Genomic DNA, 20133 nt, shown 5'->3' on the forward strand with positions numbered 1-20133 from the left:
CTGCTCCAGCGAAATTTTTGATACTCTAGAAATGGATCTGCAGTTTTCTTTTTTTTTTGTCTTTTGTCCAGAAAGCAATTACAATCTTCTTGAGAAGAGCATGGTCTTTCTATTCAAACTGCACTTGTTTGTTCTTCGAATATTTATTTTCAATCGATCAAAACGTGCTGGCGATTTTCTTACAATTTTTCGCTCATAAATAATGCATTTTTTGTGGGCATAAATATGCGATGATGGGAACCGAAAACTTCACAACATGCAGTTGCCCCACCAACATTGACTATGATGGTTATTATTATTATTACTGCTCTTGTTGGCTTTCGGTTTTGTTTAGCTGTAAATCACGTTGCAAGAACCTTGATTGAGTTTGCTCCATCGACTCAAGGCAAGTCAGGTATGGCAGAGGCAAACCTATACTGTCAAAGCCATTTATCATCTTTTTGAATTCAAGCGGCGATTGCAGTTTGAGTTTGCCTCGCTTCGGCTGTTGAACTTCAGGTTCAAGCCGTTCATTATGAACTCGTAAATATTATTCATACTCCAATTCCGTAAATAAATATTCAAAGAGCGAAAAGCAAAAGGCAACAGCAGTTGCGTGCATTTTTTTGAGTTGAACAAATAAACTCATTTTGCATGCGTGTTTCCCCTAATCCAGGTCAACAAACTTTGGCAAAAAAAATAATAAAACCCAGGAGTAACATCTGCTCGATATCCAGGGAATAGATCAAGCAGCCAGACTTGATGACATTTTTGTGTTTTTTATGCCATGAAGCGCATCTTAAGGATGCTTGGCACGTTTTCAATTTGTCTGAAACCCTTTTGGGCAATCGCTTTATGGCGAATTAAACTGCAATTAAGTGCAGATGAAGCCATAAAAACGTTTAAAAGCAAATTTAAATTGTCATTGTGGAGACTTTCCCCTTGGGTAACTTGTTAACATGTCGTCACCTCGCGGTACCTGCTACAATAAATATTATTTCAATATACAGACACATATATTGTTTTTTTTTTCGGCTTCATTATTCATTATTGGCGAGTCAATGGCTGTTCGGTGCGTGGAATAAATGTTAATTGAATTAAAAATTTGCTCTCACCTTGCGAGGTGAAATAAAGTCAATCGGGAATCGCTGGCATAAATATGAGAGCTTTTCTCAAAAGGAACCAAGGCCGTTAACTGGGTCTCCTCCGCCCCCCCAGCCACCTTTTTTTCAGTGGACTAACCTTGACAAGTGAAATCTAAAGGCTCACACACACACATGCACACACAATTTCCGCAGAAGTGGCTTTTGCCAACTTTAAATGAAAACCTGTTAAAGGCTGCGAAAAAAGACGAGAGGAAGCAGCTAGGTAGGGAAAAGTGGAGGCGAAAAAACCGAAGGAACCACGCACAAAACTTCCAGTTGAAAAATTTTAACAAAAACTGCAAAGGAAGTCGTGCAGACCGAAACTTGAAAGACACTGGAAATAATTTCAACAATAAGGCAACTAAAAGAATCAAGAAAATATTCAAAATGCCATATTCGATACAATTTCTATTAATTTTGTTTTTAGTCATAAATCATTAAAAAAGATTTATCTATATGTCTTAACACAGTGTTCTTGTTAAGATAAAATCATCAATTTAGATTCTGGTCACACTGTTTAACTTTCCTAAGCTATCTTGAACATATATTCTCAAGAACTTTGCCAACTCGCCCTGAAGCTGAGAGGACCCTTAACGAGAAGAGTATTACAAACGAGTGGAAGGAAGCCAGCTGAAAAGGCAGAACTGGCTGCCATTCGACGTCCGTCCGTCAGTCGGGGAGGCGCACAAAGGCATGTGTATGCGATTGTACGGGTGTGGAGCACCAGGTTACCTTACCAGTTACCTGTTACCAGTTCCTGCTCCTCGGGCTCCGCGGGTTGCCCCCTCCCCTGTTCCGCTCGCTCGGCTATAACGCTCCAACGCCCCAACGAGTGGAGTCTCTGCGAGTAAGACGGCGGAACTGAAAAAAAAGAATGGGAAAGGAGTTGGAGTTGGGGCCTTTTTGGGGGGGAGCACGACTGAGAGCAGTCTCGATAAGTTCATTTTTCGAGTTCAAGGTGAATCGGCCACAGCCAGTTCCTTTGCGAGCTCCATCTTCTGGTCGCATTTCCCCCAGATTCTTTATATATTCCTTTTTTTTTGTATGTCACTGCCTTTAACTCGCCCTGGTTCTTCTTCGGCTCTGTGGCTTCCTTATATTCCATTTCATTCTTTATGTGGCTGGCCCCATTTGCTTCGTTGCCATCTTTAGTGGCACATAATTACACGACTCTCCTTTCCTCAAAAAAACAAGGAAAAGGAAAGAAGTCCCAAATGAGATGGGGAGTGAAAAATGATTGCAAGCAGAAGACAAATAATGCATGATAATTAATGCTGTATTCTAGCCAGAAGGACTGAGATATTTTGGGGTACATTTCTGCAAGTTAATGCATAAGATAAGTAAATTAAACAAATTACCCATCTCGTACGCATTAAATAGTGAATTCAATTAGCATGGGTAATTTGGAGCTACTGTTTTGGATCATCAGTACGGAATTCTAAATGTTGCACTCAAAGAATTAATTTCCATTATAGGTGGCCAATTAATAATTTACTCGAAATGAATCACATTTGATGTGTCTCATCAGACATCAAATTGCAACCAATTGCGTTTCTCAGAAACAAAGACCTATTAAATCATGTTGTTCAGCTGAGTTCTGCGAAATGCAAAATGTGAATTAGACACACATTTCGAAATGAACTTCATAGATGATAGGTCGCATAATGTTTGCGATGGATATATGAGATCATTCGCTTGCCCCAAGGGTAGTATGCTCCATAAATCACAAGTTTAAATGCGAAGCCTTTTGTTCAACTCCGCACACCTCGAATCATCTCTCGATTTTGTGTGCAGACTGGCTGAAGTTGGAAGTTGAGTTCAGTGAGGCGATGCGATGCGATGCGAGTGTTGTTCACCTAAGCGTATTAACATAAAAAATGTTTGCACACAAGAAGGTCACAAAGGTGCGTGGAAAAGAGCTCGAGTTTAAATGGGTGAAAACAATACATATTTAATATTTATGGACTATAGTTATCGCAGCATCTATAATTTGCATTCGAAGCCCATGGCAAAGTAAGGCAATCAAAGGGCAATCTAGTCTTCACTCGGCGAGTCTGTTTCATTCATATAAATCAATCAATCAATCGTGCGGCAAAGCCAAATAATGGCATAAAATTTCAAGTGGCAACGGCCAAAAACCAACACAATCCGTATCGCATCGGATCGAATTGAATCGAGAGTCGAGTCGAGTCGAGTTGAGTCGAATCAAATCGGAAAGGGGCAAACAAAACAAATCAACAATTTGTTGTTTACGCTCAATTGGCTTATGTTCGATGGGCGCTGCTCTGGATGGACGCCTTCGCCCAATGGGAATCGGGTATCGGGAATCCGGATTGGGGGCCAAAGAAGCAAGAAGTGGGTTTCGTCGTGGCAGATGCTATACAATTTCCCTCATACATGCGACGTGTAATTAAATTTCAATTAAACTTTTCATACAGCACCCTGCATCGGTGTGCAGTTGTGTGTAACAATATTAATTAAAAGTGTTTAAAGCGAGAGCGCGATGCCATAAACCACCGCAAATAGTCAATTAAGTGGGCAAAGTGTTTGCCCATAATTAAGCGAGGCAACAGTGTTTATCGCCGTTACTCATTCGCCCCGTTGTCTTGCTCAATAATGAAAGCAACCGTAACGCATGACACAGTGCAGTCAACTTGATGCGAAACAAATAAACACTGTAATTCGTATAATGCAGCTACAGATTACAACGAAAATGAAAGTCGCTCGACAAGAGCCAAGAAAATTGGATTTGCACTTTAATTGGAGGCATATTTTTTATCTTTTTTTTTAGCTTGGGAAGTTTTTGTTTTGTAATTCAGCTCGTATTTCTGTTTTTCATAAAATCCTGTTTAAGAAATCTATCATTGGATATTGCGATTTATTTGGCTTTCCTGTTTAGTTTAGATTTGCCAGTATTTAGACGATGCTTGCGCAAAATATTTGCAAATAGAAAATATATTTTCCCACATGTTTTGTTTACAGATCAAAACGAATGTGACAGCAGCAGTCAAGGGCATTGCAAAAAAATATTTGTTTAGATATATTTTATGTTTGTTTGGTATAGTTACTAGAAAAACAACTTTTAAAAAATTTCAGTAAATCATAACCCGTATTTTCGATATTTTTGCAGAAATAATGCTTTGCTGCATTTCCATTTAATTGAATATTTCCGGTACAAGTACCAGATTGCATGTCTTACAAGTTCTGCTTTTCAATTTGAAAACAAATCTAAACTTTGTAATAAAGAAATTTAATAAGCAAAGTTGGCTGCATCTAACAACTTGCAATATATTTTGTTTATAGAAACACGCATATCCACATTTGCAGAAACTCGTGACCTCTGTTGTAATATGACGCGTTGGAATGATGCAAACCCAATTTCTTTTTTTTTCGTGAGGAAAAGGAAATGTAATAGCTATGAAATGTAGATGCAGTAAAAATATAACCATTAACATAGACACAACCCCCCTTTTGCACTCATGTGCTGCGGATTTTCTTTGTGTGTTCACCCCATCATGAAAAGCAATTTCATGTTATGAATCCGTTTTTGGCCAAGGCAAAGTAGCGCGCCATTTTACTTAGTATTTTTGTGTGTTTCTTGCTTCGTTTTTGTTGTTGTATTTATTACACAATAAAATATTATATTTACAGTGTAGCAAAATGCGGCCCCGCTTTCCATGTGTGTGGAAAACCCTTTTCGTTTTCGTTTTTCGGTGCTTTCGGGCACTGAACAGTTTGCGCCTGTTCTCTGTTTGTCATTTGATAGGAATTTTGTGGCATATAGAAATGCCTCGTAGTTAAGGTTAATGAGGGGTCTAGTCCTGAAAGTTGAGACAAAAACACACATACTTATGTATGTAACCTTCCTTTGATGGGTTACCCAACAGACATAAATGGAAAGGAGAGAATAGTATAAACATTCTAGTATTTTTAGAATATTAAAATATTTATTCTTCAGAAATTGATAACAGTGCTATAGTCACTAGACTAATTTTAACGTAATCGATGAGCTTCCTGCGAATTTAAATTATTTATATAAATCCTACAAAGTATCAACAGTTCGTCGGAATTCCGCTGGATTTTTGCTTTATTTTACTTATAGTTCACATTTGGTTTTCGGCACTTCCCCTGCGGTTGTTGCCAACTTTTGTGCTGGGGACTGCCGTTTCAGTTATTCTCCTGCCGCAAATATAATGGCAATGGGAGCACCGACAACAGAAAAGCACAGCGGCAATTCGTAACGCCTCGCATATCTGCCCCCACACACAGATACACGGATACCCAGATACACAGATACTCGGATACACCCACACAGGCAAACACCCTCCGTTTCCGTTTTGGGTTTTTTTTTTTGCCCCAAAACCAAGCTTCGTCTGACCCACAGTTCCCTTATCCTCCGAAATACGTATATATAAGTGTGTATAAAAATATTTGTGTGTGTGCTTGGGGAAAATGAAACTATTTTCGTATTTGTAAGATCTCAGCATTGGATAAAAATTTGCTGAGCTTCGACAGCGTGAAAGCTTTGCCCGAAAAGTAGACTATACCATACCTATTTGTGCAAGGGGTCGTCTTATGTTCTGTGTGTGTGGCTGATATCTTCAATTTCCACAATGACTTCGATTATATGCCACTGTTGCTGCTGTAATTGGTGTACGATAAGAAAAGGACTTTATAGATCCTTAATCAGAGTTCAAACTTTTACTTGATTTTAAGGGGTAAGTTATTACAACACTTTGATCCATTGACACAACATTTCGCATCTTTATGAGCTTGGCTTCTTTTACTACATAGTTAAATAAGAGATACACACGTCACAAGCGCCAAGCAATTTGCATAAGCCCTGGTGGCAAAGGGATTCCCCCTGCCAATCTAAAAACTTTTACTTCATAATATCTTCCTCAAGCGAAGTTTATTCAAATGTTTTGAGCTAAATTGCAAACGAATGAATAGCAGTCGAAGACGATTTCGTTTGATTTGGGTGTAACTTCGGGTAGCCGTGTGATAAAAAATGGATGAGGCCTTTTAACGACAAACCATTTAGCGCATATGCCTTCGAAAGCCAAACGAAACGGGCCATAAATGGCATAATTAACGCATATTAAATGTCACCATTAAAATGGACAGTCAGTCGACGAGAGTCGGTCCCTCAGTTGGCGTTAAAATCGAGCAGGAAATTACGTATGCATATCGGGGCTCGATGTGAGTGAATCATTAAAACATTAAAGTCAGGCGGAAAAGCGAAACACCCATCCACGCCCAAAAGCTCTGTAAACGGCTTTGGTTTTATGCGCAATTATAAATGTGTTTCCGTTTCGAGAGTGGAAAAAAACACACACTATATAATTTATAAACTGTATATGACCGATGGCTGCGAATTATTTAAAGTGCAAATTTTTTCCCAGCCTCCAGTGGAGCTGGGCCTCGAATTTTAACCCCAAGGTGACCGAGAGGTGTAGTTTAACGAAGAATAAACATAAAAAAATGTCATTAAAATGCAATGGGTGAAGAGAGGGCGAAACTCATGCCAGTTACAATTCGTCATATATCGATGAATTTTATAGATCTGTTTGGGCCATGCTCTTTCCCTGTCCGAGTGTCAGATTTATGAGTTAAGCTCTGCCAGCCTTGCCACAAAAATTGAAAGCGAAAAATTGTAATAGACCGACATTTGCAACGGCTTTTATATGGCCAGCCAAAGTTGTCAAATTCAGCGACGGGCCAAAACGAAAGTGAGTGAGATGCTGGATACCGAAACTCGCATATGCGGTGCGCAAAAATCTACTAAATCCGATTTGTGTCATAAAAAAGTTGGTCAAAAAAAGTGGATAACTTTTTGTTTTAATCTGCATGCCAAACGGCTTAAATAGATTGCGGTAACTGCCATTGTTAATTGGAAGATATTTATATATGAAAACGTAGAGGAAAGTGTTTTACTGTGTGACATAAATATATTGCATAATGATATTCCAATTCTTAAAACAGTTGCTTGTTACTTTGGTTAAGTAGTTAACTAAAATAAATCATGTAAATGAAATAAGTTCTGAGTAAATTTATCGTGCCAATTAAGGCACTTGTTCACCTGCCACAGTAAAATGTTGCAACTCCGGGAAATTAACCACGACATCTCGGGGAAGCCCCTCAACATACAGCTACTTGCATATGCATATTTGATGCACAAACCGACAAAAACGTTTAGCTAACGTTTTATAAAGCACCTGGTAACCCAGAGCCTCCGGTTTGCAGTACTTTGCCTGCCCTTCCTTCACGCTTAAATCGATTAAAAGGATTGCGTGTACATTTTTAATGCCAATTTGCGGGGTGGGGCAAGTGCTTCAGGATATGCAAATGCTGAGAGAGTGTTGGTATATGCAAAAAAGGTAGTGCATAGCTTGGATTTAGTAGTGCTAACGTAAAGGTTAATAAATATGGCTAGAAAGGCGTTTTGAATATGACTTTTAAGTTATTTAAGCATTAAACATTTTATATTTTAACTAATTTAACTTAATTTGCTTCTTTCAGGTAAGCAACAAAGCTAGACGTCTGGCAAATAGCTTGAAAACATCGTGATTAAGGGATAGTCATAGATACCATCGTAGTGTCTGTGTGTGCGTGTAAGCCTTAACCCATGTAGATCCACCAATTGCGTATTTATATACTATCCATATGTACTAGCATATACCTCTGTAAGCTTAACCCACCAAATTCTCTTCACATTACCAACTTGTAATCGATTCACTACTACATTTTTGTGTTCGCATTTAGTAGTTTTAACAACCATTTTAACCCGATCAGCCCCATCCAACCACGCCTACAAAAACGAAATTAACATATCTGAAAATCCAAATTGAAAAACAGCATTTTGTGGCATTTTGTGTGCAAGTTTTTATCAGTGGAAAATCTATTCCATTTGCATACAATTTATAGCAGGAAATTAAAAATGTTTTCCATGTCGTTCCTGTTGTTTTGACAATTTGCCAAAGATTCTTTCCGCCCGATTGTCGCTGTCTGTTTTGAATATGCCCCATTTGGGGGCAAAGCGAACACTGGCTATAGACTTTTAGTTGCCAGTGTACATAATATCTCGCCTTCTGGCGGCTTATCAAATATTCATTTAACTTTGCCTTCGTATTGTATTTAATTAGAATGGCCAGGCGAAAGTAGCTTAATTAGAAGTGGCTAAAAATCTGCATTTCCCTCTATATATTTTTGCGCTTGATATTTTTCCATCCAACATATTATATAGTATATATGGGTGAGGGAAGCCTCTGCTCTTAATTACAAATGAGTACGTCCCTCGGGCCATTCCGCCTGATGCGTTCTCTCATTAGCCTTTTCAGTCGAGCCTCCACGCCTCGTCGACTTGTTGACATTTTGGTGTCACATCTAGAGGAGCAAAACTTGCATTTTGGCCTAGATTCGTGGGCGGAAAACAGAAACGCCAGCACACACACACACACATACACAAGTGAAAGGTGAAGGAGGAAGAGCCCGTTGGGAAGTAAAGAGGCTAAAGGATACTTTATTTCAATTTAAAGTTTAAAATGTCGGAACGTTGCTGTTACTACATTAAATCCCTAGGGTTCCAAGAAACAAACACAGACAAACGACTTTATAAGCAGCAAAAAAGCTTAAGGGCTAATATGTAAAAGTAACAACATAGAGTTGAACTATATGAATAAATAATGCCATTTATATATTGATTAAGAGGACTCAGCTCCAATTATACAAATTAGATTTTTCCAAAAACTACACAAACGCCCGCGGCTCCCAAACTTTTTCACCCAAACATGCAAAGCGTAGTTTCAAATAAATAATAAACAATTCATATGTGTGTACACATGATTTTTGGTTGATGTATTTTAATTTATTGTTTATCTTCCGGTGTGTCGTAGTGCTGTGTAATTTATGTCGTGTGCTGTTTATTTTATGTATTATTTTTCCTGTCGCAGCGTAAATAAATAACCAAAACATACCGTTAATAATTAAAAATAATTTGAGCAAAGTTGGTAATTTTGCGTAAATCCGAGTCGAGTTGGTTGGCATCATCGGAATTTTCTGTGTAAACCTCCTTATTCCCCTCAACACCCATTGTCCTTGTTGTTAGTGTGGCTTACATTGGTTTATTAATTTCGTGCGCATTTAATTGTATGTATTTTATTCCATTTATGCATTTTAACATGGTCCCCAGTTGTTCTGTACATAACTTTCCCGATTAAATGGTTTTGGTATGTGTAATAAGATAGTAAAATAATTTTCGCATTTATAAAAACGAAATAATATTGCATTGAACATCATAGACATCGGTAAATTACCTATAGTTTGAAAAGTAGTTGTTGTTGGAGACGTAGATGAAACCACTTTTCAGGTTGCATTTGTTTATATTTTTCTCAACCTGTCACAGTGGACATTGAATGCGTATTTTAAATATGCAATCAGAAACCCGATGAGCTCCTAATCGAATCAAATTCAATGATGATCCACTTGACAGGTCGCAGAAGTATTTGCGAAAACCCATGTAAATAAATATCTGCGTGCTTCTCTGACTGGCAATTAAAGCGTTTTGTGCATTTTGTAAATATTTTACAAACACCAGACCCACATCCCTCTTGAGTAAACCACCAAATAACGACCCATGCATTTTAATTGACACGTGGTCGGCCATCAAAAAACAAACTACTACTATTACTACAACTACTGTTTTCAACTCGTTTATACTCCCATATACATACCTAGTTTTGATGCAACCATCCGTAGTAACAGAAAAGCAAACAAACTCTAAACCCATAACCAGTGTTCAATAACCAACCAGGAAAACAAAAAAAAAAAAAACAAAAAATACCAAATAATGTGAGAGCAGCTTAAGCGAGATCGATTTGAAACATTTGCTTACCAGTGGCGAACTTTTCTTCTTTTCTTTTCCGGTTTTCTTTTACATTGCAGGTTTCAGACACCCATTAAAGCGTTTGCCTGCCTGACAGCAGCCACAAGGTAAGCTCTAACCAGCTGATCGAACCACCCATACCCAGCAATTGCCCATATTATAACGACAATCCCAATGAAACCCCAAAGCCTAATTCAATTGTGTTTGTTGTTGCATTCGGTGTGTGTGTGCTCTTCCAAAAAAAAGAAAAAAATGTGCTATATACCCACAACTATTTAATTGGCTAAAAATAATAACAAATTGTAATCGTTATAATTAGCAAATATTATAGTTGGTATTTCATGTGATTATCTGTTAAATTGGCTTTTATTGTATACATGGCATTCTGCTAAAGTTGTTATAATTTCATGAAATTATCTATCTTTCTGTCAGCTCGTAGAAACTTTAGTTTGTTTAGTACTTGTAAAATGTGCTGTACACTTAGCCCTAGAAATGTGTAATTATAATTTTGTACATTAACCAGATAAATATTTTACAGTAAATAATTGTGATGAAATGTTATTAAAGCGATGGAGCAAAGCATTTCCGTCTTATTCTATAATCTCTGGTAGCTCATGTTTCTTGTCGAACGTCACAATTAGAAACATATTACGGAAACATATTTATGGTCAAAACAATGGCCTGTGGTGTTTTTGGGTGTCGAGAGAGTTGGATGCCAAGGATAATCCTGTTGCATTTGGCTGCTTTCGCCAACCGAGGCATCCTGAATGAGCCCGCTGTGCTCTGGTCTGCAATTATATTGTTTTCTTGTCCATGTTTGTTATAATTTTATTGCCCCCACACACACAAATGGATGTGTTTGTATTTTGGATAAATTTGCTACACAATTTGCTAAACATTAAATGGGTAGAAAGGGAACCTTTAATGTGCCAGCAAATGAGCAGAGAAAATATTCTGCTTAAATATTGCATTCAATAAATGTCTGACCATGAAAATAAAAGTGCATTCCATCTTAAAACTTACAGTGTACACATTTCAATTATTTGCACATGAAAATCATTCATGCAGGTATTTAACATTCGGCAGCAGTGAATCATCTGCCGTTTGTGAAATATTTAATTGCCATAACTTAACTGCACACATTTCTCAATCATAAGTGAACATTTCGATGTAAGGATAAACTCTTTGAATCCTCAGGCCTGCAATTTGTCGTAATCGTTTTCGCCTCCTGGGCGCAAAGCAAAGCGATTATTATATAATCGCATTCGTAATCGACGATAATGACAACACTTTAGCGCCATATAACACATCATAAAAAAGAAATTGAGTGGACTAGGAACTGAAACAATTACCGGCGGCCAGAAAAAAAGCCAGAACCATGTTTCGAAAGTCGGGCCAACAAATTGGTCACACACACACATACATGCACCACTGCAAATGGCTGCCAACATCGGCAACATGCAATATTTTATCTGCTAATGTGTAATTATAAACAATTTTCTAGTTTGTTATTTATAATAGCGCAGCGGGTAGCAGAAAAAAAATGAAATGGCAGCGGGAAAAACTAAGCCGGCTGTCTATGTAATTGTGCAAGCATTATTTCAGCCATTGTGTTTTAGCGTAGTGCGGGTGCAATTTTAACAAACGACTTGCGATAACAATCGCCGGAAAATTGTTCCAAGTGCAGGCGGGGGCGTGGCATAGGGATTTCAAAAATGTTGGCGGAATGCGTGAGTCCAGCACATTTGCCACATTCCAAAACTGACAAACGATACGCGATATGCAATGCGATATACGAAACAAGCCGGAAAATCGTGAAGCAAGGTGCTAAAAATTTCATCACTGGAAAAAGTTGTTCAACACACAAATAGAAGGAAAAATAGAATGGCGTGATACACGCAACAACAACAATGAGAACTGCTGCGGGAAATTAATTGCACTGAAATTTATGTTTAGAAATTGAAGCTGGCAGCATTCGTGTCCTTTTTGGCTGCGAATGCAACCGCAGCGCGAAAAAGTATGCTACATAAACTACGGGCTTAATTAAATGGAAATTGGACACGGCTTTGTGTAACAGCCATCGGCTTAATTGTTGTTTTTACTTGCTCTCTAGCGATGTTTAAAAAATAATTCAATAAATCAATTCGAAACAGCATTAATAAATATTATTATTAGCCTCAAAATTAAAACTAAAATTAAAGGAAATTTAAGCACGCTTTAGGATTCAAAGTACGTGGGGTGGCTTTCAAACCAAATTTTCTGCTATTTACACCACAATTTCGACGTTTAATTTGGCCGCTCGATTGGGAGCACACTTTCGCCATTCAAGACCACAATCAATTAAAATTGCTCTGCGGCTGTCGCCATCGCGAGTCGGTTATTGTGGCACGGCAGCAGCTGCAATCGTTGTTGCTGCCGCGTTGTTGCTGCTGCGTTGTTGCTGCTGCCATGTTGCAGCTCACATTGCTGCGATATTGCACAGATGCGAAAACATTTGAAGGGCTTCGTTCTACTGTTCCAATTATTGTCGCCCTTTCACCTGATTCGCTTCCCATTTTTTTTTCGGCTTGTTTTTCAGCTCTGTTACTGTGTGTTGCTGTGGTACTTTTAATTTCCCAGTCGAACAAGCAGCGAGGAGCTGCTGCCATCCTGCAACAGGATGTGTATTGTTACGGTAGAGCGACGCATCCTAAATTTTTTGTCAGATCCTCCTCTTTTTGTTTAGCAACTTCCGCCTGGACCTAAGGTTTAATTACGTCAGGGACCGAGCGGTTTTTTTTTTCAGTTGGCTTAAATCTTGCCCGTTTGCACTTGACTACGTTTTGGGTCAAGTTGCGCGGGATTGGTGATTTCGCGGAATTGAATTACTATAACAGAGGCTGAATTTACCACTCTGTTGACTTTATCACTTGCGCGGAAAATTCCACGAAAACTCTAAATAAAGAACAGTTATTGTACAGCTGAGATTGGTCCTTGTTTAAACACCCGTACCTCAGAAAGTCAACTTCGCCAAAGTCAAACCACTTAATTTCCTACATTGCGTATACGCAATATTGGCTTAATTTCCTCTCCTTCGATGGCAAACAGAATTTATTGTTTGCAGCGAATCGACAGGAACATCAACGGCTGTCTTCATTAGAATTACATCGGCATTTTCCATTTTTGATCCACTCGCCGATGGAATTTCGAATTCAAATCAACAATACGCACCGTTGTACAATTGTCCTTGATTCGTGTGTGTGTGTATTTACTCTGATGATTTATGCATTCGGCAACACCTTTTGCAAATGGAGCGCGGGTAGGGCTTATGTAAATTGGGATTGTAAATTCGTGCAAATCGCGTTTTCAATTTCGGCCCTTTGTTGGATATGCGAATATGCAAATGAAGCTCATAATTTGCTTTAGCCAAAGGCGGGAAATTACCAAAAATGAACTACGACCAGAAGAATGGATAGCGAGCGAATGTGAAAGAGGCTGAGAGTGCAAAGGGATCCCTACCCAAAAAAAAAAAAAAAAACTTTCCACAACAGACCAGTGAAACTTTCAGTGCAAGCTCTTCGGACCAAGTTGTGAAAGATAGGATGCTCGTCCCTTTCCACTTTATGGTGCTCCATGCCCTATGATTCCTACCGATGCAGCACTAAGAACACTCAAAAAATTAAGATGTATAGAAACATTTTTTAAATAATATATAATACTCAACAATGCTCGAAATCAAAATGGATATTTTTCAGTTGCTGAAGCAAATTAAAAATTTTATTGCTATCCAAAAACGTTTTAATATGAAATAGTAACGGTTGACTCACATTTTTCCTAGCCACTTTTAGTTTATTTTTATAAAACTAAATTTTATATATGATATTATTTATAATGGAACTAATTTTCTAGTGTCTAAAGGGACTAAGAAAAACTTTTGCCCTGCACACATGACCCATTAATAAGCGCACGGCACTTTCTGGTTTGGCTTGGTCATTTCATTCGACTTTCACAGCTGGGCGTCGTGGAAAATAGAGGGAAAATGGGGCGGTATTTGGGTGGGCGGGGTAATGCCGTGGTGCAGTGGTGACGTGGTGGCCCAGCACGTTGTCAACATAAATTTTCGAGGCAGCAGCCATGAACTACTAGCAGCGGTGGCAAAGTTTGCACTTCCTTGCAATTTAAATGCGTTTATCTATTCGAAAGTGGACAAACAGACCCAAGTTGCAAAATAAATCTGCTCCGCAATAACGAATGAGTAAATTTCATGATTTAAGCATTTAATGCGTTTTTCAATCGATAAATCAATGGCAACGTGACGTTGGATGAATGTGAAAAAGTTCTGCACAAATTCTTGATTTGAAAAAGATTTTCAAAAAAATGTAATATGAAATATATACATACTATACCACCTAAATCCACAATCTATAGCTAAAGCTATAAGAGTATCTTGCAGATACGTCAAGCACGCCCACACACAGTCATGAAACCATGGCAAGTCAATGATAATGAGTCAGAAAGCGGAAGCTATGAATAAATTTTGCGATGCAAAAACGGACCGAGAAAACACGCAGCCAGATACAAATGCATAGCTCCAGATACATACATACGAGATACGGATACGCGCATCCACAAGTCAAGCGTTTAATATGCAGGCAACGTTGCAAGTGGGCGGTGTTGGGTGTTGGGTGTTGGGTGGCGGATGATAGGCGGGGTGGGCCAGAGTGGAGCGATCAAGGACATGCCGGATAGATTCGATGACCCAGAGGCGCACACGCACGATAAACGATAACTATAACCATTTCATATTGGCGGCGTAATTTGACGGAAACGCTATAAGCAGGCTGCCATTTGCATTTGCTGTGGGCAATTTTATGCACAGGCTGGGCAGCTAATATGAGTTCAATTAACTTAACGTTAACATCGAGGACGTGATGTGCAGGATTGCGCTTAATGTGATTATACTTATCTTCATTAATTCGGCAAAAGGGCAGAGCACCGGCTTTTGCATCATATTGTGTCAGCAAACTTCATAAAATGCCATCTTCAACTTCACGGATGAATTATTATTAATTTGTCACGTAATATTTTGAGCCGTAACTACCCTAAATTAAAGTTGCGATAACAGTCTTTTGTATAGCCCCATTTCAGCCCGATATAACTCAAAGACATAGATACATACATATAAACCATTTGACGTCAGTCAGCCCAGTTGACCAGGTTAAGGAAATTCAATTAAACTTTTGTTCCAGGCATACAGACCCCAGAAACCACCCGATCCGCCCGCATCATTGTTTAACACTATAGACGATGGTAGAGAGTATAGCTACCGCAATCCTTGACCAGGTTACACAAATAGCCAGTCACGTTATTCCATTTTCTGTGGGCGGAGCACCGGCCACGTTTCACATTTGCAGCTTACTCCACAATTTGGCTTTAAATAAATATTTAACCTACTATAATTGGAAACTCGAAAGCGCAATTAGCCGAGTCCAGCGAGAAGCTGAGTCCGAATGAGAACAACTTTCCAAAGTTTCAAGTTCCCATTCCAGTTCGCCGGTGAAATGGAAATTTCTTTGTCCAAATTGAAGAAGTTACAAGCTCACCACGGGCGGCCCTCCAAGTTAATTAGGTTATAAAATTTCACTGAAACGCCAGCAGATGTGTCTATCATGGCTTTAACTCTGACTTAAAGCTCCTTGACCATGCGCTTTTTCGCGGGTCTGAGAAGGCCACTTAAATTTTTAATTGCAGCTAATTAAAAAAACGCATCAAAACGGAATATATAGCGTGAACATACCAAAAGTGGCAAAATAGCAACAGGGTTGGGGAAATTCTAGTGTCCGGCGAATTAAAAATACTTTTTGATAACAATTAAAAACATTTTTATTTTAGGCCAAGCCCACTAGATATATATATTATATATTCGCCTTAAAAAAAAGGGAATATACATGTTTTGAAAATTCGGAAAATTCGACATTCTCTTTGCCCTCTCGCTTGGTGTTAGAGAAGCCAAAAAAAGGTCAGATAAATATTTAACAAGCTGCACAAAACAGACAAATATGCACATACATATTCGCACACGCACACACTGGCAAATGTTTCGCAGTGAGAAAAAGGGACAGGAAGCTGGCGGGAAAGAGATAGTCGCCACTTGAACATTAAGCAACAACAGGCTACAAAAAACTCAACGTGATAAATTTTTCCCACTTTGAGAGAAATGAAAATACATTTTTTACTAAAACCGGAAACTCAGCGTTGGGATGCAGCATAAATTACGAAGGATGCTGTGAAAAAGCAGAAACTGTGAGCAATTAAAGGAATAGATAAAAGGATACTTTGCTAGGTTTGCTAGCACGTGCAGTTTAAGTTTAAATATAAAAATTCATAAAACTTATAATGATTAAAAATATTTTTTTTGCATTTGTGCCTATTCATAATGCTGTTTCTGCACAATGAAGTGCAACAATCTGAAACATAAACCAGACATTTCGTTGGGCATTTTTGGACAAAACAAAGCCTCTTTCCCAACGGCTGTCAGTTGGGCATCTGTCTCGTTGTCTGGACCTGCTCCTCCGACCATCTGCGTCCCCTGCCCCTTATCCTTCCAGCATTTTACCTCCGATCCTCTCCGACTGTCTGGTCTTCCTGCTTATCGGACCGCTTTGTTCTTGCAGTTTGGTGCATACTTTTAGGCGCAAATCACGCCATGTTCAAAAAGTTGGCCGTACTGTTGTCTCCGGGTCTCCGGTTCATTGCACTGTGTGCTGTGCAATGGAAATTGCAACGCGCCGCTCTCTTATTGCCCGGATATGCCTTTTTCGGGCTAGACGGTTAAAGTTCTGGCTTTGGAAAAAAGTAGCAAGCAAAAATCGCAAGAAAAACAGGAAAATTTGTGTAATATTTGCATTGATATCAGGTTCTTCAAAAGAAATATATTTCAGTATTTAAAAGTATTTTTTATTTATTTTAGTAATATAAAATATTCATCCATGATATACTGGCATTTCTTCCTGTGTGCAACTATCGAAATCTCGAATTGCAATTGCAGTTGCAATTTGTGCTGCAATGGCGGATCGAAAATGTCGCATGTTTGGTCGCAGTAAGCCGACACATGGATAACTTTGAGCCTCGAACACACCGAACTTCGATTATGGCAGCTAATAAAAAAACATTGTGCTACTCGGCCTAGGCGCTTTCAAAAATTTGGATTTATGGTTATTTTATGGCTGTTTGGTTTATTGTTCGTACTTTTTTCCCGGCGTTTTCTTACCTCTTTGTTCCTCGGCTTGTCGCCCGGGTCATAAAAATTCAATTATGTGAAGCAGGCGTGCTGGCACAAGAAGCAGGGAGCCAAAAAAAAAAAACCTGAGAGACCGTAAAAACGAATGAATCCTGATTTAAAAGGAGTGTGTCTGAGTGCGATCCCAAAAGTATGCCATCGCAACTTTTTACTCATTTTTTTGCATGGCTTTGACACACATGCATAAGTAAGGAGCACGCACACCCACTCAGCCATGCCAAATGCGATACAAGAATTGCCAAAATGTAGGAAAACTCTTGAGCAGACCCAAGAAGTGCGCTTTAAATTTCCCCCGCTATGCAAAACGGATGCTGAGAGATGGAAAATAGGAAAATGCGAAGCATCATCCGGCGGAGCTGACGGGAAAAGGTTTACTGAAAAGCAGCCAGGAAAGCGGGAAATGAGAAGAGACTGGCAACATTCCACAAATACTCTTAGGAAAATGAAGCCAAAGTTTAGGTTAAAAGCGAAAAGTTCTCAGTTCTGAAGATGTCATAAAAATGCGTGGGTGAAGACAAGAAAAAACACAGCTTGGCATTACAAATTAAAGTTAAATAAGTTACGGTTGTAAATGTAATTAAAAAATCTTGATTGAAGCAATAAATGCTCTGCCATATTAAATATATTTCAAGTTAATACAGCAAACAGTGAGGCTAGTGAGTCATTTGATCCATTGCCCCTTAAGCTAATTGACACACTTACGTGCACTTTAAATATTTGCCGCACTATCAATAGAGTGAAAGCCAATCTTTTGATGGATGGCTCTACTCGTGAGAGGTTAAATGCCTGCTTACACTGCCATATCCTTTTATGCGACTAGTCCTTCGTTCGACTTGTTTGCGTGCTCTTTTTGTTCAAACATTATCACAAACTTTGCATTATCCTGCTGTAAGCGAGAGCACACAAGAGTGGCCCCACTAAGGATCTCTCCACATTTCCCATCCTGCGTGTGCGAACGCCTTGTTATTAACCTCCTTCCGACTTGGGTGAATCCTGGTAAGCTCTAGCCCCATCGGTTGTGCAGCTGCTTATATGTGCAAAAATGGCTGAGAGTCTTTAAGGATATATTCATCCTGTACAATAATAATATTTGAATTGAAAGCTCTTTCTTTTTGCAATGTATATGATTACACATTTTTCCCTGACTACCGATAATTGGCCTTGGGGAGTAGGACAATAAACGATCCTTGTCGTCATCATGATTGACAGCCCCAACACGATGGCAGCAATCTGAGCCCACAAGTCGGTTCCTTCCGGTTAGGTTGAGCGATAATAGTAGGAGTATTCGCACATTATTACACTCCTCGGAGCGCCGTCAAATGACATGTTTTGATAAATTGTTTGATTAATGGACGCATGTGCGTAAATACAATTTAAGTGCTGCGGCGAAGGGCTTACGTATCAATATCCAAAATGGCAGGACGAGTTGGAGGACACTTCACGCCTTCATGTGACCATTAAAAATAATTTTCTTTTGCGCCCGGCTAAAAGCGCACTTTCCACCACAAAGAGCGACAGCTGAAAATGACAAAATCTGTCGGATGCCAGGCCGATGTTCATAAATCAAAGTGACACCCGTACGCTTACAACCGAACACACACACACACACTCACATACTTACCCACACAGGCACGCAGACATTTTCCACATTTCCGGCGCGCTCATTAAAAAATTGAGCGCCATTTGCCAAATGCGAGGAAAGCGTGAGAGTGAGTGGGGGCTAAAAAACCGAGGGTGAAACAGTGGAAAACAGAAATTGCATGCTTGAGCATATGCATATGCATGTTGGGCGAGGAACTCCACTCGAAAAAAACTAACACATCATAAATCTTGCACAAGTATCCTTAAGCGTTGCGACTCTTCCATCCTTCAGCCCACGCCCACCGCCCCCTTCCAGCGCCACTGCAAAATGGAAACTCATCCACATAAAAGGCAAAAGATTTACAGTAGAGTCCAGCTAGGTTTTGAGTATGAATTTAAGAAACTGAAATGCATATAAAATAAATATTTTAGTTAGTTTAAATCATTGATAATGATTTAACCTCTAGCTATAATCGACTGATCCAGTTATGAAAAAAATATTGACAACTTGCAGTTCAGCTTATTGTATGTCCACTGTAAACAGGCAGGTGCTTGGTTGGGGTGAAGATTTTGCTTTTTTTAATTACAAAAGCCTTCAAACAGTCCGTTGGTCGGTGCACACATAAATATGCAACACTATTTCTCGCCACCACCCAGTTTTCCCCATTTTCCCGTTTTTTCTGCACCACATGCATGCAATAAGAAACTTTGCCAAAGGCCAAGCAAACGCTCGCATCGCGTTTACCATGACAAGCCCAAGCTGTCGTCATCTTTTTGCTCATCCCACTCGGCTTTTCCTCAATTTTCCACATACCACCTCGCCCATTTTCCGCCCGCCCTTTTTTCCTGCAAGCGCCTTGGGCGAATTTTTTGTGAGTAGCCACAGCAACAGCTAAACTTGAGACTTTTGGCACGTGCATCTCGTCACTTGGCCCCCTCAGCTTCTTGTTCATCTCGTCGGGCCGAAGGATAACTTCTGCTTTCCCAGGATCAATATGTTCTCTAATGAAACTTGTGTCAAAGTGTGATAGTGATTTGCAGAAAAGGAAAGGGCCAGCAGAGTGCAGAGATTATCACAAACACAATTTCAAAGCCTTATATGAGGATAAACTAGTGACCTCTTAGCCGTGGAAATCTGGGCGACGAGAAAAGCTTTAAGTATAAAGTTTGATATCTGATTCGAGTAATTAGAGTATGACTAATTAATTTATCTAATTACCAAGTACCTATCATAAAGTTTATACCCAGTGGCACAATTGAAAGTT

At 39.2% G+C, this 20133-nt stretch overlaps 1 protein-coding gene across 7 annotated transcripts in view; it reads left to right on the forward strand.

Moving 5' to 3' along the window:
• The window catches only part of LOC6729631 (poly(U)-binding-splicing factor PUF60-B), an 88307-nt gene that overhangs the window by 37398 nt on the left and 30776 nt on the right, over positions 1-20133 (forward strand). For 5 of the 7 annotated variants that reach the window (XM_016177528.3, XM_016177527.3, XM_039295322.2 and 2 more), the window contains exon 3: positions 10068-10115. The exons of the other annotated variants lie outside the window; for them this stretch is intronic. In XM_016177528.3, the coding sequence (XP_016036270.1) occupies positions 10068-10115 (48 nt within the window). The remainder of the gene's footprint in view (positions 1-10067; positions 10116-20133) is intronic. 7 annotated transcript variants of the gene reach the window in all.

Source organism: Drosophila simulans, chromosome 3R (genome assembly GCF_016746395.2).
Source record: "Drosophila simulans strain w501 chromosome 3R, Prin_Dsim_3.1, whole genome shotgun sequence".
Lineage (NCBI taxonomy): Eukaryota > Metazoa > Arthropoda > Insecta > Diptera > Drosophilidae > Drosophila > Drosophila simulans.